General features: G+C 35.0%; 2 protein-coding genes across 3 annotated transcripts in view; one reads left to right on the top strand and one right to left on the bottom strand.

Moving 5' to 3' along the window:
• The window catches only part of LOC110381185 (neurotrimin), a 28872-nt gene extending 20708 nt beyond the window's left edge, over nt 1-8164 (bottom strand). Inside the window, exons 1-2 of one of the 2 annotated variants that reach the window (XM_064042303.1) lie at nt 8068-8164; nt 7287-7453 (exon numbers count right to left, since the gene is read on the bottom strand). In XM_064042303.1, the coding sequence (XP_063898373.1) occupies nt 7287-7428 (142 nt within the window). In that variant the 5' untranslated portion in view covers nt 7429-7453; nt 8068-8164. Of the gene's footprint in view, nt 1-7286; nt 7454-7991 lie in introns of both variants that reach the window. The other variant, XM_064042302.1, reaches the window with a different exon arrangement.
• Nucleotides 8165-14329: 6165 nt separating this feature from the next.
• LOC126056883 (m7GpppX diphosphatase) lies at nt 14330-23892 on the top strand. Its single transcript, XM_049851538.2, has 4 exons — nt 14330-14701; nt 19808-19953; nt 23123-23347; nt 23581-23892. Exons 1-4 carry the CDS (start codon nt 14341-14343, stop codon nt 23890-23892), a joined length of 1044 nt encoding a protein of 347 aa, XP_049707495.2. The 5' UTR covers nt 14330-14340.
• The last annotated feature ends 21 nt before the right edge of the window (nt 23893-23913 follow it).

The following is a 23913-nucleotide window of genomic DNA, read 5'->3' as shown; positions in this document are numbered from 1 at the left end:
TTCCCAGCGGTAACTGGTGGTGTCTTCTCTCTAATAATGCACAATTCTATTTTGTCAGAAGTTACAGAAAGTACGAAAATCGAACATCACTATTAGAAATGTTGATTAAATGAAAGCCCCAATAATTCAGACAGAATGTTTATTAGCGTTATACTTATTTTACTGCACATTATAATGATCCACTACGCACGCCATTATCAAAGCTCACCGGAAGAAGGGAGGATGACAGATACTTCCTGTCATAGTGACGGGACAACCATAGACAAAATAGTAACTTAATCTATGGTAGTATTCCAATACCCCCGCTCAAGATCAAGTCTAATTTTTTTCTTACAATCTTATACAAAACAATAAAAATTTACTTGATATTGAACACATCCTTATTTTATAAAAATGGCAACATTACAATCTGTCATTATGACGTTTGACATTTAAAATGGTTAACTTGACATTGACAGAAAAATATAACCTCTCTATATCTTACATACATATTTAAAGAAAATGTTTACTAAAACATGTTACAAATATCCAAGTAATACAAAACATGCTAAATTAACAACAAATACAAACAATGTTTGAACATCTTATAATCTACGTTTCGTACAAACCAAGTGTTTCACAAAAATAGTTATGTTTAACTTGAGACAATGATTTGGTAAGTATATCAGCTTTATTTTCATTAGTACACACATATTTCAATGTAATTAAACCTTTGTTTACTATGTCTTTTATAAAATGAACTTTTATATCAATATGTTTGGATCTTTTACTGTTTTCATAGCTTTCTATCATTTTAATTGTACTTTGATTGTCAATAAACAAAGAACAGGTTAAGTCTTTATCACAATGTAAGTCTTTTAACACTTCTTTAATGTAGACAATTTCACTTACAGATAGAGCTGCTGCAATATATTCGGATTCTGCTGTTGACAATGCGACTGAAGTCTGCTTCTTGAAGTCCAGCTGACCAGGCTGCCTCGATGAAATATTGCAACTCCACTGACGCTCTTACGATCCATTTGTTCACTTCCCAATCAGAATCTGAAAAGGCTAGTAATGTATTATTAGTTTCTCTTCTGTATACTAATCCTTTGTGCTTTGTTTGTTTCAGGTATCTCAAGATTCTCTTCGGCTGTCCACAGTGTTGAAGTTGGATGATTCATATATCTACTAAGGAATCCTGTTGCATAGGCTATGTCAGGACGACTAATTGTAGCCAAATACATGAGTGACCCGATGAGTTCTCTATATGGAATGTTATTCAGTACTTCTTCATTTTGATTTATTTTTAAGTTAACTTCCATAGGTGTATTACATCCTTTACAGTCTTGCATATGAAACTTCAATAAAATTTTCTCTATAATTTGTGTTTGTTTTATTTTTATTCCATCTTTGGTTTTAGTTATTTCCATTCCCAAGAATTTATTTATATTTCCCATATGCTTAGCTTGAAATTGTTCTTTTAGCTTCTGTATAATATTTTGTTCATTTCCAATTATTAATATATCGTCCACAAATATAAGTATATAAACATCTTGTCCTGTATATAAGCAGAAATCACTCTGAGATTGTTTTAGTCCATTTTGTGTTAAGAACTTGCTTAATTTTTCATTCCAACAACGTGGAGCTTCTTTCAGTCCATATAAAGCTTTCTTTAACTTTAAAACTTTTCCTTCTGTCTTATTCTGTAGTCCTTCAGGGTACTTTATATATATGTTTGAGTTTAATTCTCCATTTAAAAACGCTGTAGGTATGTCAAGCTGTTTGATAGGTAATTCCTCCTGAACTGCTTTATTTAAAAATAACCTTACTGTAGTCATTCTTGCTACTGGTGCGTATACATTTTGAGTAGTTTCCTCCTGAAAACCTTTTGCGACTAATCTGTCTTTCTTGGTGTTGTCTGCTTTAGTCCGAAATACCCATTTTGTGTCGATAGCCTTGTGTCCTTCTGGTAGATCACTTTCTTCCCATGTCTTTAATTTTTTATGTGCTTCTAACTCTTTTTGTATTGCTTCTTTCCATTCTTCTTGTTTAATGGCCTCATTGTAGCTGACTGGGTCTTCAGACATTAGCGCATATGCTATGTTTGACATATCATAGTCATCATACTTTGCCGGTAATTTCACATGTCTTCTTGTGTGTCTGATTTCCTCTGTATTCTGATCAGTTTCTGTCTCTTGAGTGTTTTCCATAGTTTGTTCAGTACTTTCCCTGATTTCCTCTGTATTCTGATCAGTTTCTGTCTCTTGATTGTTTTCCATATCTGTTGATTCTTCATCATCTATATAATGGTAAGTATTTGTCTCATTTTCTTCATATTTGTAGTTTGATTCATCAAAACGTACATCTCGTGATTCAATTATATCATTTGTTTTTGGGTCCCATAATCTATATCCTGAACCACAGTATCCTACCATTCTCACTGATTTTGCTCTGGGTTCCAACTTGTTGGGTCTTGGTAATATGGTACACCATGCTTTTGCACCAAACACTCTTAGTTTATCCAAATTGTTTTTGCCATACCACAATTTAGCTGGTGTGTCTCCTTTGAGAGCTTTTGTAGGTGACCTATTTATAGTGTAAGCCGCACATCTTATAGCTTCACCCCATAGGTATTTAGGTAAGTTTGTTTCCAAAAGCATTGCTCTCACCTTATCTGCCAGTGTCCTATTCATGCGTTCACATACTGAAACTTGTTGTGGGGTATATGCACATGATGTTTCTTGTTTAATGCCATATTCTTCATAAAATGACTTGAGTTCCTCATTTACAAATTCTGTTCCTCTGTCAGTCCGTATTCTCTGTACATTATTTCCATTGTTCTTCATAACTTTTATATAATTCATAATGTAGTATTTTGCTTCATCTTTGGAATGTAGTAAATGAACTTCAAGAAAATGGGAGTAGTCATCTATGATTGTTAAGTAATATCTTTCTTCTTTATGAGTGATGGGAGTGACAGGTCCTCCTATATCACAGTATATTAGCTGACCAATTTTTCTAGTTCTTGGCAAAGGAATTGGCTTGAATGGACATCTTGTAGCTTTAGCTTCCATGCAAATGTTGCATCGTACCTTGGATAGTGGTAGATCAAGGACTCTCAACCCTCCATAGTTTAAATGTCCTAATCTTCTGTGCCAAAGATTCTCGTCTTCTGATATCAATGCATGTGTCTTTCTTACATTCAAATCTAATGTCATTGTATATAATTTTCCATTGCTTTGCCCTTGCACATGTATGTTACCTTTGCTTATTAATGCTGTTTCTTTTCTAAATGTCACTTGTAAACCTTTTTCATTAAGTTTTCTCACTGACAATAGGTTGTGAGACAATTTCTCCAAAATAAGGCAATCTGGAATTGATATTTCTAGTCCTTCTTTTGAAGTTCCTTTTAATTTTCCTTTTAGAGTTGTTCCTATTGTATTTCCATCTGCTACTTTAATGTTTATGCGAGGAATCTTCTGTATATCTGTCATGTATTTCTGGAAGTTGTGAGATATCATATGGTGTGATGCACCAGAGTCTATCACAAATTCTATTTCTTCTTTTATGTGATTTTGTGTGTTTTCTGCCGAGTTGGCCTGCGCTGCTACAAATGATACTTCCTTGTTAGTGGTATGCTCTTCTCCAATATTTGCAGTTTGTTTTCTAGTCTGCCTCATGCCTCTGCCTCGTGATCTGAAGCTTCCGGCCTCTCTGATGAAAATTTCTTTTTGGGCAATTTCGAGCAAAATGGTTGGGTTCTCCACAACTATAGCATTTTATTTGAGAAGTACTTTCAAAACATACTCATTGGTTTTCTCGTAACACCTTGATTAGATTTCTCTTTCATTTCCGCGTCCAGTAATTTGCTTTTTACAAAATCTAAAGTTAATTCACTGTTTGACATTTCAAGAGCTGTGACTAAGGGTTGATAAGCTTGTTCGATACTTAATAAAAATTGACATACTTTCTCTTTCTCATCTATGACGATTCCATGACTGGCGATATCTTGAACTAGTTTTTCGAATTTATTTATATGATCCTGAACACTTTGATTCTTACTGCACTTCAAGTTTATCAGTTGTCTTTTGAGACATAAGCTGCTGAGTGTAGATTTTCTTTGAAACGTACTCTTGAGCTTGGTAATCATGTCATATGCGGTTGATGCATTTTTAACATAGTTTAGATACTTATCTGGTATTCCTTGTATTATTATATTGCGTGCTTTCGAGTCTTGTTTGATGAACTCTTCCTCTTTTGCTTTCTTCTCGTTCCCGCTTTCTATTACCTTTCTCAATCCCTTTTCATCTAGTAGAATCTCGATTCTAAAGAGCCAATTCTCAAAATTGTCTTCCAGTTTCGGTATATGGGAACACGACGCTGTCATTATTTTGGCTTTCTTCTTTTCGTTTCTGGCTGAAAAATAAACCTACCCCTTTTACCCTTTTACACGTGTTTGACCGTAACCTTACTTGTTGATTAGGTACTTTCCTACGCTATCCTGTGTCATCTGACTGAATTATGGGCCTGGGCCCATAACCTATTAGAAATGTTGATTAAATGAAAGCCCCAATAATTCAGACAGAATGTTTATTAGCGTTATACTTATTTTACTGCACATTATAATGATCCACTACGCACGCCATTATCAAAGCTCACCGGAAGAAGGGAGGATGACAGATACTTCCTGTCATAGTGACGGGACAACCATAGACAAAATAGTAACTTAATCTATGGTAGTATTCCAATAATCACGAAAAGTAATTGAAAAAATAAAATTGAAAAAATCTGTAAAATGTTGTATTTGATTTTGCTATAACTTTTTTCTGCCATTATATTTTTTTTTACTTTCATAACAAAAAATGTTCTACATTTAACGGGCTATCTAGCCATATAGGTCTCGTTCGTGGTGGACATTTGGACCGGAATCGCCCATTGTCCTTTTTGAGTTTTAGAACAGTAAAGTCCCTTAAAGAGTTTAAAAGAAAGAGGCGTAAAGTGGAAAAGTCGCGAGCGAAGCGAGCGCGAAATTTTTGAGTTTTACGACAGTAAAGTCCCTTAAAGAGTTTAAAATAAACAGGCGTAAAGTGGAAAAGCCGCGAGCGGAGCGAGCGCGAAATTTTTGATTTTTGGGACTCAATAATACCTAAAGAAATTAGAAAAACCACCGTAATGTGAAAGGCGCGAGTGGAGCTGGCGCGAAATTTTTTGAGTTTTGGTACACAAAAGTTCTCCACTTCCTAAACAACTTAGAAATCGCCAGCTTAGAGCGTCAGTTGTTTTTGCTACTTCGGTGCTTTAACTTTTTGTTAGATTGAGGACTCAAGAAGTAAACGCAGAAGAAGTTTTTTTCTAAGTTTGAGGAATTAATTTAAGTAATCAGGAAACAGAACAAAAATAATCAAGAAAGAGAGGGGTGACAGCCGGACTGTGTCACCCCTCTCAGTGTTGTCTCGAGACGTCTCGCGCATTTTGTTTGAATATCGTGCATTTAGTGAACCTAGGCTTTGCAGATTAGAATGACACCCTCAGTGACTTGTCAATTTTGCCCGCGCCATCCTGGTCGTGCAGATATGTGCCGACCGAGATGGCACCCCCTTAGACGTGGCACCCGGGGCGGACCGCCCCCTCCGCCCCCCCCTTACGCCGCTACTGCTGTTACTAAAGACTTTTAATAAAATGCAAACTGTAAATATTGGAAAACTGGATAATTTTTGGCATCTAGACCATTTTTCTGAAAGCATGTGAATGAATTACCCATCTCTGCCTACTGGGACTGAAACCGCGTGAAAACAAAACACACCCAGTAAACAATAAACAAAAGCCTAGAAAGAACTGAAGATCATTATCAAACATCATATTTAATTTAATTGACAGATCAGACAGCAATAATAGCACTTAAAACATACCACAGACAAAAAAAAAACAAAATGGCCGATATAAAGATTGTTTTCTTTGATAAAATACACTCAATTCTTCATCACGTATCAAAATAAACAAAACTATTAACATTAATATTGAATTAAACCTTATTTCATTGAACTAAGGTTGAAAATGTCTAATTTATTTAATCTGTTTCAAAAGTATTCCCGCCTTTTCTAATGCTAATGATGGGATAGGGTGAAAGTACCGGTTACTGGCCTTCGTGACGGCCAATCCCAATATACTATCTTTAGTTTCCTTACTAGAGATAAGTATTTGACATTAATTTCTTGTACCTACAAAAAGTTGAACACTTGTCTAAAAATGTGGGTGCAAAATGGACCTTATTTTTAACGTCATAATCTGTCATTTTTTTAGACAGTTCAACAGACGTTTAAAAGTTTTTGTGGTACGACGGTTAATGTTCAAGTCCTATCTCTGGTAAGCGAAACAATAGATAGATAAGATATTGGGATCTGCCGCAAGTCTATAAATGGAAGAAGGATAGGTACAATTGCTTAGATCACGAATGTTTACGTTTCTTTGTGTTTTGGAAGAGTTAATTAGGTGTATTGTTTGATTATTTTGGGTTTGTTTAAAAGTTTTCAATTTGAAGTTACTTTTGTTTTATAAGTAGGAACTGCATCTTTACGTGAGTACCTGAGTATATTTTTGGGCGTTCTAGATTGGTCGTATTATTTTAGTTGTTCATATGGTATAAAAAAATGCGATCCATAAAATGGTAAATTAACCCTAAAAAAATTCTAAACTCGTGACTTTCTGACCCGACAGCTGCATTTGATACGTCCATTCAATAAAGTTATATCGCATAGACGTATATATTATAATAGGCTCGCTTCTTTATATCACAGTTCTCGACGAAAGCACAGCGGGTACCTAGGTATTTAGATTTCATGTATTTGAACTATTGTATCATCAAACTCTGCTCAGCCCTTTCAATGTTATAATTAGGCACCTACTTACCTACGTATGTATAAGCTGTCGCTAGGGAATTCAGATACAAAATAGCAGCTAAATATATTTAGATATAAGTGCTTAAAAAATTCGCTGAGCCGAATTGTATTATTTTTTTACCTTAAAATAAAGAAAATACATATCTAGTAGCAGTTCTTCTTCCTCCTGCCTCCTTCCCAATTTCATTTGGGGTCGGCGCAATATGTCATCCTCTTCCATTTTCCCCTGCCACTCGTCATATGACACTCACTCCCTTCCTATTCATGTCATCTTTCAGGCAATCCATCCATCTTTTCCTGAGGTCTTTCTCTTCCTCTCCATACATCTACATTCATACTTTGCACACACTTAACATAGTAACAGTTAAGTACATTTAATTAGTAGTTTTACATTAAAGTCAAACTTACCATTTTCATCAATATAGCAGGGCAACAGAACTGTGTCGTTTTCATAAGTTTTCACAGTCACTGGTATACTTTTAAACGGTTTCTCACTTTTCACTGAGTTTTGTATGAATATAAACAGTAAAAAACATGTAAAACACTTCATTTTGATTGTTTCTAAAAATGTCTACCTATTTCAAAAAGAAAGAGAAAAACTTATAAGTTTTTTTTTTTCAAATTTCGATTGTTGCCGAAGTATTTAGGTACAGTATTATTTTTTCGCGCTAAAATTCAAAACAATTCTTTAAGCAAAGTCAAAGTTAATATTTTTAGCAAAATTCTACATAATCTAGCACCATGATTCTTAGTTTACAACTTTCTAAATTATTTTATATCATCTTGAATAAAAAAGCCAAGAAAAAACGCGCGTCAAATTCAATTTTGGAACAAATTAAAACTATGGTAAAGAGCGGATGTGCAGTGACTAGCTCAGCATTTTTTTTTATTTTTGTATTGTCCATGTTTCGGTTGTTGGTACTTATAGGATTTACGCTCTACCGCCTGTATTGTAGCACTCTGCAGTTAATTAGGCTTTTTGTAACTAACTTTTTACTTAGTTAAAACCGCGTTTTTGTAGTCACGCCAATTTCCAAAAGTTTTCTTTTGTTTTAATCCATTACCTTAGAGACCCGGTACCTAGTTTTATTATTAAGTAATTACATATTATACCTATCAAAACAACCTATTTTAATTATCATTACAACGTTTATAACTCAATTCATACAATTTTTACAAATCCACAAACCACTTAAAAACTTTTAACTCGAAATGAAATCGTAAATAATAAAACGAGTTATCAATTTGATCGTGTATCCGAACGCGCGTCTTGGCGGGAAACCGAAATGGAACTGTCATAGCCGGCGCATGCGCCCGGCGACTCCAAGATTATTAACTGTTTAGGGACGGGACACAATGAGGGTTGGAAATAAACTTTAACTATGGTAGTATTTTATTATGATTACCTATTGAAACTTAAAAACATTTTTCTGTTATGAATTTGATGTTCTCTTCATCTCATCTGCCAAGCTTCTTCCAACTATGTTGGGGTTGGCTTCCAGTCTGACAAATGCAGCTGAGTACCAGTATTTTCCAAGGAGCCACTGCCTATCTGACCTCCTCAACCCAGTTACCAGGGCAACCCAATACCCGTTGGTAAGACTGGTTGTGGTTTGTCAGGCTTTCTTCCGCATATTTTTGTTTGAACTCAAATTGGAAAATAACTTTTTTTTCGGGTACCATAATTAAAGCCTAATTCTTAATTTGCTTCTGCCGAGTGCAAATAAATCAAAATTTCTTTTACAATTAACATCAAACTTACCATCCATATTATGAAACCCCATTAATTCTGTAGTAAGTAACTGGGCATAAAATGACGTCACCACGACTCCCAGCCACAGTGTGTCCCCATCCTAACAAGAATCCAGTCAATTAATGTATCACCTTTAATTTAGTAGAACAAATGAAAGATGTGCCCAGCTTATGACAATTACCTATTGCATGGATCAGTTATGAGGAAGTCCATTTAGTATAAGTATGAATGTGCAACTTTATGACTGATATTCAAGGTTGCATGTGTTAGTCCTGAAAATGCGTATTTTTTCCGGGCTACTTGACATTTTGCGACTTGGTTTAATCACAATTTGTTTTTTTGTCAAATTACGGATTTTGTAAATACTTTGATAGATTCTATTATTGACCTCCTATGGAATAGGTAGGTAAAAAAAATAATTCATAGAAAAACGTGATTAAGATAAAATAAAGTAGCTACTAATACCTACCATTAGGTGCCTATCTACAAAAATAACATAAACAAAAAATATGGAGTTTTTTTTGATACCTTACGCTACTACAATAAGCTGCAAATTAAATCAACTTTTAGGTATATTATATCCCACCCAAAACAAAAATGTGAAAGACTGCCAAGTTCGATAAAATGGGAATACTTCGCCTATAAAAGAAGTGAGATCTGAATAAGTACCAAGTTCCATATACACATACCTTAGTTAAAAATAGTTACTTTTTCATGATGTTACTTGGCAAGTTTTCACACACCTTGTTATGTTGTAAACCTACTAAACGCAATGAATCAAGTATTTAATTTTCTATTAAAACTTGCCAAGTAACATCATTAAAAAGTAACTATTTTTAACTAAGGTATGTGTATGGAACTTGGTACTTATTCAGATCTCACTTCTTTTATAGGCGAAGTATTCCCATTTTATCGAACTTGGCAGTCTTTCACATTTTTGTTTTGGGTGGGATTTCATTTATTTTTGTAAGGTTGTTTATTTTATTGTTTTCTTATTATTAAGTTTTGAATATGCACTATGCTTCTTACAAAGAAATAAACTAGATTAACTAAATGGACTAGATTTACCAACTGACTGACATGACATGTTATCATTTAGGTATTATGTTCGTGAATCAAAGTTACACATTCGTTATTTTCGAAAGTGACTCACACTTGGCCGTTTTCAGATTTTTACTTTACTTTGACTAAATACAAACCTTTGTAACGAATTTCAGATCGTTACGACCATTCGAAGATATATTATATAAATATAGATAAATTTAGTTCGTTTTAGTTCCTTAGGGGTATAAACACCTTCATTATTTTGAAACCGACTCACACTTGGCCATTTTCAGATTTTTCCCTTTACCTTGACATAAAGACCTACCTCCATGCCAAATTTCAAGTCAATACGACCATTGGAAGTGGTCTAGGTTTTTGATGAGTGAGTCAGTCAGTCAGTCAGTGAGTGTATAGTAAAAATAGCGATTTTCTGACGTCAATATCTCAAGACCTATAATAGGTATATTAATGAAATTTTGTATTTTAGGTAAGTGAGGGGGTCTCAACAGATACTAGAAATTTGATATGCGTAAATAAAATAGATTTTGAGTTATAGGGGGGTCGAATTTGGCCCGAAATGGTTCCTGTAATATAACCCACGGCCGGTGTGTCGCTTTTTTTGCTCGAACTTGGCGGACACACTGCCGTGTGTCTAGATCTCATCCGGGATATGATAATGCGGCATATGTAAAATATTCCAAACTTGATTAATCTTCCAAAACAGGCCTACATAGCTTCCGATAGAAAATAATCTTAAAAATCTCTTCAAACTACATTCCGTTATAAATAAAAATATGTAGATGCTCCAATATTAACACCTTCCTTTTCGCTTCACAAAGATACTAAAAACTAATAAAAATAACACGTTATCATAATAAAATACAGATCGAAATAATTAAAGAAAGTAAGCTGTAGAAGGTTTTCGAATAACTTAATTAACTCGATTCATAGCCCTGCAATCGATATAAAAGTCGGTCTGTTCCGATTTCATCCAATGATGTTCCATCCTGTAGTCCACTTAGGACTAAACCATAGGTACCTAAGTACTGACATATTCTTCATACTATAATATCACAAATGCATACGTAACTATGTGATAGGTATATACGTACTAAATAAATATATGTAAGTAGTGCAAAAATAAATGAGTAAATAGACTAAGTAAGAATAACCAAGACTCCATTCTATAAGTAACACATAAACAGGCCTATTAGACATAATATGTTATTAATAAACCGTATGATAAAATTATTATAAAGAAATAAATAAATTAATTCTTGGTGGTAGGGTTAGGAGCAAAACGCAAAGTTGGAAATAAAGTCACACGAGTGAAATCACAAGATAAAAGCGGAACAAACCTAAATATCGAGAGCTAATGAATTCGATTTTATTAACACTCACAGATCGTAATGATGCGTATTGTGGAGCGACTCATTATCGATAATGGTTGCTTAATTAGGTATTAAGTAATACTATTATATACAAAGTAAAAAGTCGCGGCTCGGGAGATGATATAAAACATACGAATCGATATTGATGAAATTACTTGAACATTTTATCTAAGTGCGAAATCAGGATGAAAGATGAATGATGCGGGCAAAACCGTGGGAAACAGCTAATAGATAATAATATCTATCAATGATTTACTATATCAAACCCTGTAAATTGTCCCTATTCCGCCAATGAAAAGTAAATTACAAAGCAAACTAACTTAACTGTCTCAAGTTATTGACCGGCTAACTAACAATTTATGATGTCCACTCATTTAGGTACTTTCATAATAGAAATGTCGTGGTGGCCTAGTGGGTAAAGACATGTATGAGGTTCCCGGTCAGGCAAGTACTAATGTGACTTTTCCAAGTAAGTATATCTTGGACACCAATGACCATGTTTCGAAACGCACAACAAACTGTAGGTCCCGGCTGTCATTGAGCAACTTTGGCAGTCGTTACGGGCTGTCAGAAGCCTGTAAATCTGACCACTAGTCTTATCTAGGGGTATTTTGTTGCCAAGGTAAACGGGTTGAGGAGGACAGATAGGTAGTCACTCCTTGTAAAACACTGGTACTCAGCTGCATCAGGTTAGACTGGAAGCCGACCCCAACATAGTTGGGAAAAGGCTAGGCTGATGATGAAAAGGAAATTACAAAGCATACTAACTTAAAACTGTCTTAAGTTATTGAACCGGCTAACTAACAATTTATGATTTCAATTCATTAACTTTTATTGTACAACTCATATATTTTTACGATTACAATATTATTACTTCATAGAACTCCGTGGGTGTTGGTATAAGAAACTTAAATTTTCTATACATATGTTAAACTTGTAGATACATATAATAAAGATGACTTAATTACGCCATTAAAAACGATTTACGAAAAGGAACTCCATATTTGGGCTTTTTGAATTGATATTTTTAATTAAAAGTAAAGTATAGCATTCGTATATTACGTTTATTGTAATTTTATGAATAATAAGATTATTGCATTAGTCTACGATTATTTACGAATACACCATATGCATAAATATTTAATTAAAACTAAGTTTAGTCTTTTATAAAAATAGGTACCAATTTTTCTTTTTCTATTATGAGGTACGTACCTATAGCCATAGGTATCTTAATTAGGTATTTAGAATGTAGCTATATTGAAATTGGTTGAAAGTTGAAAGTTTTGAAAATCACGAATAATAAAATTTCTAAAAAAATCAAAATCGTACCGAATTCCCGCCATAGCACTATGTGACCAATCACAAACAGCTTAATTTTATTTATTTTACTATAAACACAATTAGATGAGTTGGTTCTCATGTAACTGGCCACTAACGAGTTCGGAATCACTTTATTTACGAGATTGGTTGCCCCTAGAGGCAATGAAACGAGGTTGTGAATAGGCTGTATTTAATGCATCGCCTTTGCTTAACTTTGAATGAACCCATTTTTAAAGTTTTTTATAAAAATAAAAATATGGTTCAGGCTTTTGATTAGATTATGTTATTGTGTTTTGTGTATTGTAAATGATTCTGTAAGATTAAATTTAAAATTACCGTCATGATCTTTGAACAACGATAACAATAATAATAACTTTATCTCATTTGAAAAGTAAACAAGTCATTGAACATTTAGAGGTTTTTAAAAGCTATCTATAAAAAAGATATTGTTCTGAATTTGGTGTTATTTTGTTTCATAAATTCAATCCGTCTGTTACGCAATACTGCCCAGTGGTTTTTTTTGTGTCCTAAGACTAGTTTACGGTCCCCCTCCGTTCTCCCTTTTTCAGTCTTCACAAAGAAAAAATGTTAAGTATGTATGCTTGATATGTTCTTTATTATGTTTACCAATGATTTTCCCCCGAGACTGCACATGGGTAAAACCAAGAGGCAGTCCAGACAAAGTCGTACAACTTATAAAAGAAAGTTATTTGATCTATAAAATAAGTGTTGGCCTGACCTTTGATCTCGTCGTGTAGGGTCACCGGTCACGTTTTATGAAGATGTGGCCGTTTTGTGTGTACAGGAGGTTTCAATTTGGATTTATGGATAAGATTAAAAAGTTAAAAATACTGACTTAAGATAAATACGTTTTTTAATTGATGAGAAACGGACTTTATAATGAAGCACAGGATCAGAGTGCCCCGTACCTATAAAAACAAAAAATATTTTAATTCAATATAAATAAAATAAGGTGATCTCTAGACGATCAATAAAATTGCGCAATGTCACCTAACGTAAATATTGAAGTAGGAAAACAGTTAGTTAAACATTAAAAAAATAAAACATTTTAATTTCAACCTACCAGTCGAAATTCAAATAAATAAAGTTTAAAATCTGTCAAAAATCTTTTTGAAAACATCCTATAAACCCGTCGGTATAGTGAATAGGTCCTATTTGTTGTCCTATTGTCCGGTACTCCGACATACGACGATAAGCGATCAATTCATCACTACAGAGAGCTTTGTCCGTGAGTTACCGCTGCAGGCTGCTGTAATCATTTAATACAGTCTGTATTCACATCTGAAAATAGACTGATTTAAATGAAGTCACAATATGTTGTTGCGATTTTTTCGCGGGTATTTTTTGCTGAAAATGGTATACTAAACTTACAGTGCCATCTATCGATTGTTTTTAATAAACCTTTTCAATTGTGTGATTACATATTATTAGATATTTATTGAACTAAGTATTTAAATGTCGTACATATTTCCTTTTAAGCGGAGTCCATATTTGAATTGATTGACGGCCTGCAGGATAAAATAACTAAACTTAAAATTATACTCCATTTGAGTAGGCCGGTGGGCAGTTACTTAAGTAAACAATTTTGATATGACTTTTTATTTAAAAACCTAGTTCAAAAAATAAAATGTGCCTAAAAACAATTGCTTAGTCAATTAAATCATTACATTAAGGTTTAGAATAATATGTTTCTCTTATCTTTTTGTTAAAAAGTCCTTTAAACAGATTGACCTTAGTTAAGTGCCCACTCAAATGGAATATAGATGGCGCTATAAAATATGCAATTTGATCTTGCTGGAGTGTGCAGATATTAATTTTAATTTCATCATTTTAAAAGGTTAAAAAGTATTCTGATTTCACATATAAAACTAAATAATTCTTTTTGTATTAAAAACTTATCGCTTTCTTCATTTTATATATCTTAATTAATTGCATGTGGCAACTCTGTTACAAAATGTCCGACAGTAATATCCAAAAGTCAGATTCGGAACCTAGCAGCAAAAAAATTAAAATTGATCATGAAAATGATAATGGTGTGAACGAAAATAAGTTAGAACTGAAAGACTTTGTAACAGAGAAGATATTAAACAACAACACGTTTAGGAAAACCGTCTGTGTGCAAGGAAAATTCAAAGACAAAAGTGGCGTGGCTTTGCTTGTTTTAGAGAAAAATGCTTTCAAGGAAGAAGATTTGAATAATGATGGTTACTTTTCCGTAGACACGGAACTGAAAACATTCTTCCAGAACGACATTTACGGAAATTACGAGTGTTTCCCGCGCTCGTCACTAAACGGTGAGTGGCGAGAACTCAAGGTTCTTATTGTTTCACATAAGATTAGTCACCTTTTACAGTCGTGTATTTTTGTACTCTTGCATGTAACATTCATTTATTATCGACGTGCTGCGTAGATTCAATGAGTTTACTCAGTTTGTTGTTGAATTTCCTCCTTACGTCACGTATTTCGTGCCATATGGTACATTTTTCGTAATATTGTTCAACTGGTAATTCCTTGTGCTAATTGGTTGAAAAAAATGTGTGGTTGGCCAGCCAGCTGGGTCAGATAAGGTACGATAAGCATACTAATTACAATTTAGTTAATTTCATAAGAATTATGACGTTTTTAGCCTTTGTTTAGTGTGAGATAATTAACTGTGGTGTTGATTGAGTAACTTCTGGTGAAATCTTAAATTCTGATTTGTTTTTTTTTTGTACACCATGAATCTATAGCTGTGACAGTGGTATTGTTAAAGTTATGAATAACTATATTTTGATTCAAATGATTCAGTCAACACAATTATTTAGATTTAATTGAATTTTATTTATTTTACCTAAAATATATATTTTTTTTAATTAACCAAATGTTTTAAGAGTGTTTCAAACATCATGTTTCTTATTTAATCTTGACTTGTCTACATGGACAACTACACAACTGATCACAGAAAACGTAAACATATGTTCTCCTAAACAGATGTTAAAATAAACTTGTAAGTAGAAAAAACTTCAATAAGTCACCCTGGCTTGTTTGTCAAGAGGTCACCCACCTTTTCAATTACATTTAAAAATAGTCAATAAGATAATTTTAAAGTTCTGCTTTCTTGTAAACCGGTTTCTTTTATTTGCATTTTGTAGTGGGGGAACTATTCAAATGTCCTAGGTTCATTCATATTAATATTGTAAATGTAAAAAACCTATTGGAATTTAACAGAAATAGGGGACAGTTTTTTGTACCTTTTCTTGGTGTACCTAGTATTAACTGAGAGTTTCATATTTATGCTTTTACACAAAACTCAGAATTATGATAGCTGGTTTACCTTAGAGATGGAAATAGGCTACTTTTTATCCAGGTATTGCAAGTACTTCAGCAGCATGATGTTGCTCAAAGAAACTGTATATTATATTCCAAGCATAAAAAGTCTACCTTGTATAGTATTTACACTTTCAAACAACAGCTGTAAAAAATTAAATTATAAATTTAAAAAAACCCCCGACCCAAAAAAAGTACGCAATAATTATGACAAAAGGTTAAAAACGCTAAACCCTATAAAAAGCAAAAAATAACTTTTAACACTACGTAAACTAAATTTTGTCGTGTCGGGGGACCGCTCTAATTCATTACTTTAGATACGTGCTTATTTTTTAAACGAATGTTGTAATTAGGTAGGTATCATTTGATTTACTTATGTAAGTATTTATGAAGGTAAAAAGCGGTCCCCCGACACGTCAAAATTTAGTTTACGTAGTGTTAAAAGTTATTTTTTGCTTTTTATAGGGTTTAGCGTTTTTAACCTTTGTCATAATTATTGCGTACTTTTTGGTCGGGGGTTTTTTTAAATTTATAATTTAATTTTATTTCATGCTTTTTAAAGGAGCTCCTTAATTTTTCCTTCTTTCATTTAATTTATTTTATCGTAAGATGGGGTCGCTATATGCGATCTCGGCCAAAGGAAGCTGTTTAACAATCCTCATGACAAACTGGCTCTGGGAGAATTGCACAGATTGAGAAACAATAAAGATTAACCTTTGGACATTCTAGATTTTCGGCAAAAATATAAGGGTCATTCTAAGTTAAGAAGTACTTTCGATGGCAACAACAAAAAAATACATTTTTTTTCAATAAACTTTACAAATAACCTATTTATCACTTAAAACTAAATGTTTCCTACGTGGTCACTAAAATTTATTGCAGAAATGTACGTAATTAAGTCACAATAAGCTCTAATATAAGAAAAATGTCTCTCCCCTGGTCTGTCCCCAAACCGACTTTATTTATAAATCAGTAATTATGAATGTATTAAAATTCAATAATTATTTTAAACTCTTTAATTTTATAGGTACAGTAAACTTAGTAATAGTATCTTACAAGTAAAAGTGCTTTTATTCCAATTCTTTAAAAAAAATATGAACACCGAAATTTGTCCACCGAGTTTCGTGTCTCGTCCCCTGGTCTTTTGTTTTCGTTCAAAAATCAGTTTTGATCTCCTAGTCTGTAGAAGTTGTGACCTTGAATGCATAGTGTGTAACGTGAAGTTAGCAGCAAACGGCGCATAAGCAACTGCGCCGCCTTTATTATCGGCCATTTCGATCACGCTACTCGCTGGGTGCAGAAGAGTTATGTGAATGCAGTCTTTCCTCTGGTAAGTTTTACATTGTAATTTTTTGTTAAAATACTAACATATACTTCAATATTTACTATGAATAGTGTGTACATTGTTATGTTTGTGTGTGAATGACGTGCGCGAAATACTTTTACGGCTATTTTAGATTTCTATCGAAAATGTATCTCCCCTGGCGTATTTCCCCTGGCTCTTTCGATGGCAGAGGAGATACTTAATGTCCAGGGGAGACACATTTTTACGCGTTTCCATTAATACTTCTAGTTTTCTCTAATCCTTTACTTGGCGTTATGCTTATTTTAGCTTTACAATACAATATTACGTTTTATTTACAGAAAAATGGCTTGAAAAGAAGAGGATAGCAGAACGATTACGATATCAAAGAATTAAAAATGACCCGGATAAGTATTTCATCGTTGTACTTGTTCTTTTTGTAGCGTTGGGCTGCAGATTTAAGTGGATCTATTTCTTGCGCTTGTTTTTTTATCTTCAGGTTTCTTTCTTTTCTTGCTCGAGTTGACTTTTGCTGCACGATCTCCCGCGAAGCAGCTGGGCTACTAGCCGGACTGCCACCGTCGGATCTGGAGGCAAGAGTCTTCTTGCGCCTGTACGACTAGCGCGAGGAGGCTCAGCGCCGGGGGGAAACTCCGTTGCCGCGGCAAGTTGTCGCGCAACGGGTGGAGCTCCGGCGCGATCTCATGGTGGCCTGGAGGCAGCGACTGTCGCAGCCCAGTGCAGGGCACGCCACCATAGTGGCGGTAAGTCCCCTCTTTGAGGAGTGGCTCGGGAGGAGTCACGGCGCCCTCACGTACCGCATGACGCAGGTCCTCACCGGACACGGTTGTTTCGAGAGGTACCTGCATCGAATCGGTCGTGAGGAGGCGCCCGGGTGTCACCATTGTGCGGACAGCCCCGAGGACACGGTGGACCACACAGTCCAGGAGTGCCCTGCGTGGGAAGGGCACCGCCGGGTCCTCGTCGAGGCTTTAGGCGGCGGCGGCCTCTCGCGTCCGGCCCTGGTTCAGGCCATGGTCCGGGGCGAGAGGGAATGGGATGCCGTCGCCTTCTTCTGCGAAGCAGTCATGCTCGAAAAGGAGGCGACGGAACGTCAGAGAGTTCGCACCTCTCATCCCGGCCGCCGCGCTGGAGCAGGTAGACACCACGGGCGCCGGGTGTCGCGAGATAACTCCCGGCCACCATAGGCGTGGGTCTGTGGGCGGTGAGTTCGGGTGGCTCATCGCTCATGTCTATTTTTAGACAACAGATCCATGTCGGCGGCGAGCGTTGTTCCACGCGCTCCTGAAAGAGATGTCAGCATCCCCAGCGGGGCCCAGTAGGGCCAAGGCCTGCTGGGGCTGCGGGTTGTTCGAAAGAGATACCCCAGCCCTGGCACATAAAAGGCCGGTTTTTAGTCAGTAAGAATCTGACACTCCCGCACCGCTGCTAACCCACAGCGGGCGATTTTTGACGTAGTTAAAAAAAAAGTTGACTTTTGCTGTGCTGCCTGCGTTCGCCTGTTTATATTTTGAGGAGGCGGTGGGCCTTCATTATCTGAACATGGTGGTGTTACAAAAGCATTACTTATATCTTGGAGTGCTAAACGTCTTCTACGAATTTTTGGTTTTTCTCTCCATATTTCAAGTTTATGCTGTTATTCAAAAGATAATTTTTTGTTTTTGTTTCTTAAATAAATAATTCGTAATTAAAATAAATAAAGATGATTCTTAAAATTAACCTTTTTATTTTTTTTATCTCTTCCCTGTTCATGAAGTATCTTCCCCTGTACACCTTGTCTCTCCCCTGTATTGTGTATTTCCCCTGGTCACTTATAAAACGAGAAAAAACCAAAAAATTGACTGGACCCTTTGTATACGTTTTCAACGTAGCCGTTTACATTTAAAAATGTATACTTAAGTAAAAATATATAAAAAAAAACTCGTGCCGCCATTTCATACAACGAATTACCTCTTAACTTAGAATGACCCATAAATCGGTTTATCCGTTTCATTCCGGCATTCCAAGGTTTAATCCGCCACATCCCATTTCCAGCATCAGGTTCTCGTCAATCAGAAACATGAAGAGAACTCGTCAAGACAAATTCAACGAGCCCAAACTCGATGGGTTTACTAAAAGGCAGTTCAGGGTTACGTCTCCTACCTTCGTGCCCTAACAGCAGACCAGCTCAGTGGTTCCAAAAGACATTAGTGTTTCAAATTTCAGATCCCACATATACTTGCAAGTAAACTGAGCGTGTAACATTCCTATCACATCTAGCAAACGAGCTGATGACCTTGAAGACCTGAACCGATTTCCACCAAACATAGCTAAGAACACTCCCGACTGACATACCTATTAAACAAAAAAAACCGCATTACAATCGGATCATCCGTTTGGGAGCTACGATGCCACATACACACACACACACACACACACACACACAGACACGTCAAACTTATAACACCCCGTCGTTTTTGCGTCGGGGGTTAAAAACATTTCAAACCAACTTTGGTCAAAACACTGAATAAATATGTTATGTATTTCTAGACACACATGATCCATCTTTGTCCACATTTGCCCTTGCCATCAGTTGAGATACTGGTCAAAGGCATACCTGTTACAGCCTTATTATCCTCCCATTGCTGGGCTGTGGCCTCCTCTCACACAGAGAAGGATTGAGCATTAATCACCACGCTTGCTCAATGCGGGTTGGTGATTTCAGACTTAATAGTCCAGGTTTCATCAAGATGTTTGTATCATCACTAAAATATAATCTGTAACATTTCAGGTATAAAGACGTCAATAATCTACCCCGCTACAGAGAAGCATATAGCCAAGTTTAGCCAGCAAGAGACGCACATTGTGTTGGAGACGCCTGAGCTTTATAACAAGCTGACTCTACCTCATATTGAGAAGGAACAGTTTAATTTGCAGGTAAATTTTTACTTTTATTTATATGTACTTTAACATGTAAGATTTGTGAATAATTTCTTGCATCATCTTTTACTCACAAATATGCAATTAAGTTCAAATATGATACTTTACTGTTGTTCCGTGGTTTCACTCATATCTTGGAGGAAACACTCCCCATACCCAAAATAAAATTAATGTAGCCAAGGGATAGTGTAGCTTTCCAACAGTGTTTTTTTTTTTTTTTAAATTGGTAGAGTGATTTTTCTTTAGGCACAAATCAAGGTACAACAAAAAATGTTTTCAGTTTATTACATAAGTATAGATATACATTTACATGCAAACATTAGTAGAAATCTTGTTCGTTTTGCTTTAGTTAGTGTATATTTCTCAAATAACAGACAGATACTGTAGTGAAAGTCCCTGCCTACACATTGTTTTGCCACTTGCATTTTTGCATATTGAAAATTTTCTAAGATATTTCTTGTGCACCTAGTACATCTCATTTAAAAATGTGACATATATAAGATAACTTATTCAAAATGAATATCCTTTAATTCCCAATATTATTGTGTCACTGTGTTTACCAATCGTATTTGTTTATAATAAGAACTGAAACAATACTGTAACAAAGTAATGGAACAATTGATGTATAATTCTATTGTTCTTAAAGTTCAGTTGCATTAAAACACCAAGATCTGACAGTATTATAAAATAATTGGTTTTCATCACACACATATCTGCTTACAGTGTAAAAAATATTAATAAATCAGTACTAGGGTACTCAGTAATAATAAGTTTTCATAAGAAACAGCGTAAGTGTAATTTGAATCAATATTACATTTGGTAAGGTATTTAATTAAAGATAGACAATATTGATAAAATTTATATATTATAACTTAATCAAAAACTTGGTTCAATGCGACAGTAAATTATGTATATTAAATTTCGTTTATCGTAGAGTAAAAAAATCCTAGCAAATGTAGTATAGATAGATAGGTTCTTTTTGATTTTGATCTACATTTTTAAGATTTCATAGATAAATAGCAGCTGTGAATTTCTAGATCAGCTATAGATTAAGATCAACAAGGAGCAGACAGCTCTGTAGTTTAAAAATTTTGTTTCATAATATGTGTGTATGTAGATATATCCGGTAACATATTATAAGACATTGTTCCTTCCGAACGCAGAACTAATATCCTACGCTGATGACACTGTCATAATCTTTCATTCCAAAACTTGGGAACACTTATTTAATTTAGCTGAAGAAGGCCTAGCAACAGTAGCACAAACTCTAAACTACAACCTGCTAACACTTAACATAAAAAAACCAAAATAATCACATTTTTCAAAACTCTAACATCCAGTCCACCTCCTAATCTCTCACTTAAATTCCATACATGCACTCCAAACACATCAAGAGAAACCTGTTCATGTGATCACATTCAACGAACCCAATCTATTCGCTACCTAGGCCTCCTCATTGATGAAAATCTATCCTTTAAAATACACATCCAATCTCTGTCAGGTCGAGTAAGAAAACTAATATACATTATGAAAAAACTTAGAGACCGAACACCAAAAGACATACTCCTCACGGTATATTACGCCATATGCCAATCAATCATTCAATACGGTATATCTGTTTGGGGAGGAGCGGGAAAAACCACACTCATAGACCTTGAAAGAGCACAAAGGGCAGTGATCAAAGTACTTCTTAAAAAGCCGTGGCTCTTCCCAACAGACACCCTATATAAAGAATTTGCAGTTCTACGTGTCCGCCAACTATTTATTCTTAATGCATACCTACACACATACAAAACCTTGAAAAAAAGAACAGACTACAATACACTCACCTCAAAACGTTTATTCAAAATCCCAATACCACGCACGACTTCCCTCTTAACCAGACGATGCCCTACCTATCTCCACACAACTGTCTTTAATAACGTTCACAGAAGGTTTCCGCACGACACAAATGAGCTGACACTTTCCTCGTGTAAGAAAATAATCAAAAAATGGCTAACAGGACTCTCATATGAAGAGACAGAAAATCTTCTCACAACACAATCTACACTCGAAAGGATGCATTAGCATACTTCGCACGCATGTGCACACACACACACACACACACACATACATACACACACACAAACACACACATACACACGCGCACTCACTTTTTTGAGACTGATAAGCTAAGTTCGATTTAAATTAAGCATTTTGTTATAATTTTAATTTTTTTTACTAACATATTTTATTTTACTTTTAATGTCTAGAACGAGACAATTTTATTTTTTTAGAAGATGCTCCAACTAGTTATAACTTTCTTAGTTTTCTTTTACGTCTTGTTTAAATTTTTATATTCTATCTTTGTCCACATAAACAACGACCTATAATTCGACAAAAGTACTCATTGTAACCGCAACTCGGGCTCCCAAGATACAGGCCTAGCCTAGTTTGGGGACCGCCGATCCAAAAAAACCAATGTCTGCTACTAAATATAGTTACACCATATCAATGTACCTAAGTTAATTTTAAGGCAAACTATGTAACTGTGGATAAATAAAAACTTTACTTACTTTACTTTACTTACTTTATTGTAGAGACACATGTTGTAATGACGTACGTCAGAGTGCAAGGTACTATTAAATGTGTATTATTACGTATTGCCTTATCACTCAACATGTGTGTTAGATAAGTGCAAAACTGCAATATATGCTTGTTGCATCTCCTTTCACTTCACTTGACATATTGTATGAGATAATATACTTTAGTGTGATGTAAATAAAAGATTATGTTATTTACTTTCTCTGTATATTTAACTTTATCGCATGTTTGAATAATTGGTTTGTAAAACAAAATTGTTATCATATGTCTAGAAAAGTTTTTTAAATATATTTTTTTTACCCCAACGCGAAAAGAAGGGTGTTTTAAGTTTGACTGCTATATTCAATTAGGTCTATCCGTGCGTGTCTTTGTCACTGTAGCTCTTAAATGGATGAACCAATTTGGATTTTTTTAGTTGAAAGCCATATTAAAGTCAAATCCATTTACTGAAAAATAAGCGCTTTTGCGCGTCAAAATACTTTAGTCGGCACCCCGAAACCTTTACATTATATTCATCACAATCTGCTCACCCATTTTAAACTTGTTACCTGTCTTTACTAAATAAGTACTTATCTCTTTCCAGTGGGTATACAATATCTTAGAAGGCAAAAGCGAGCAGGACCGAGTTGTATACAACAATCCCTGTGAGAAGGACGGCTTTGTGCTACTTCCAGACCTCAAATGGGACGGGGTCACTAAAGAGACTCTGTACTTACTTGCTATAGTGAGACGGAGAGGGATCAAGTCTCTGAGGGACTTGGATGAGAGTCATCTGCCGTTGTTGAAAAGGATTCGGGACGAGGGGAAGGTAGGAAATGGTTTCTATTTTCTTAATTAGACAGAAATTGGTCTTAGCCTATTTTCACAGAAAATATAAACTTCAGTTCCGATTTGAAGTTTAATATTGGTATCAAATATTTAATGGTTTTGTATGATGTCGTTAAATTAATAATTTTGCAATTTTCCCATGTCCCAAGGAACTATAGCCTTATTCTGAAATGGTATTTCTAAAACCAATAAAATATTTATTTTGTTTTACAGAAAAAGATATTAGAAAAGTACAACGTGCCGTCATCACAGCTGCGCATCTACTTCCACTACCAACCTTCATTCTACCACCTCCACGTTCACTTCACGTACCTACGTCACGAGGCACCAGGCATCTATGCAGAGAAGGCACATCTACTCGACACAGTTATCGATAACATCGAAATGATCGGTAACTACTACCAGAGAGCAACACTACCCTTCACCATTCGCGAAATGGATAACATTTTCAACATCTACGAAACCAATGGACACGTCCACAGAATTAAACCAAGTATCGAGAAAATCGAATTAATCGATAAGTAATTAATAAGCGTAATTTGTATA

Source organism: Helicoverpa armigera, chromosome 28, assembly GCF_030705265.1.
Source record: "Helicoverpa armigera isolate CAAS_96S chromosome 28, ASM3070526v1, whole genome shotgun sequence".
Classification (NCBI taxonomy): Eukaryota; Metazoa; Arthropoda; class Insecta; order Lepidoptera; family Noctuidae; genus Helicoverpa; species Helicoverpa armigera.
The sequence above is the reverse complement of the archived record's forward strand: the minus strand, read 5'-3'. Positions and strand labels throughout refer to the sequence as shown.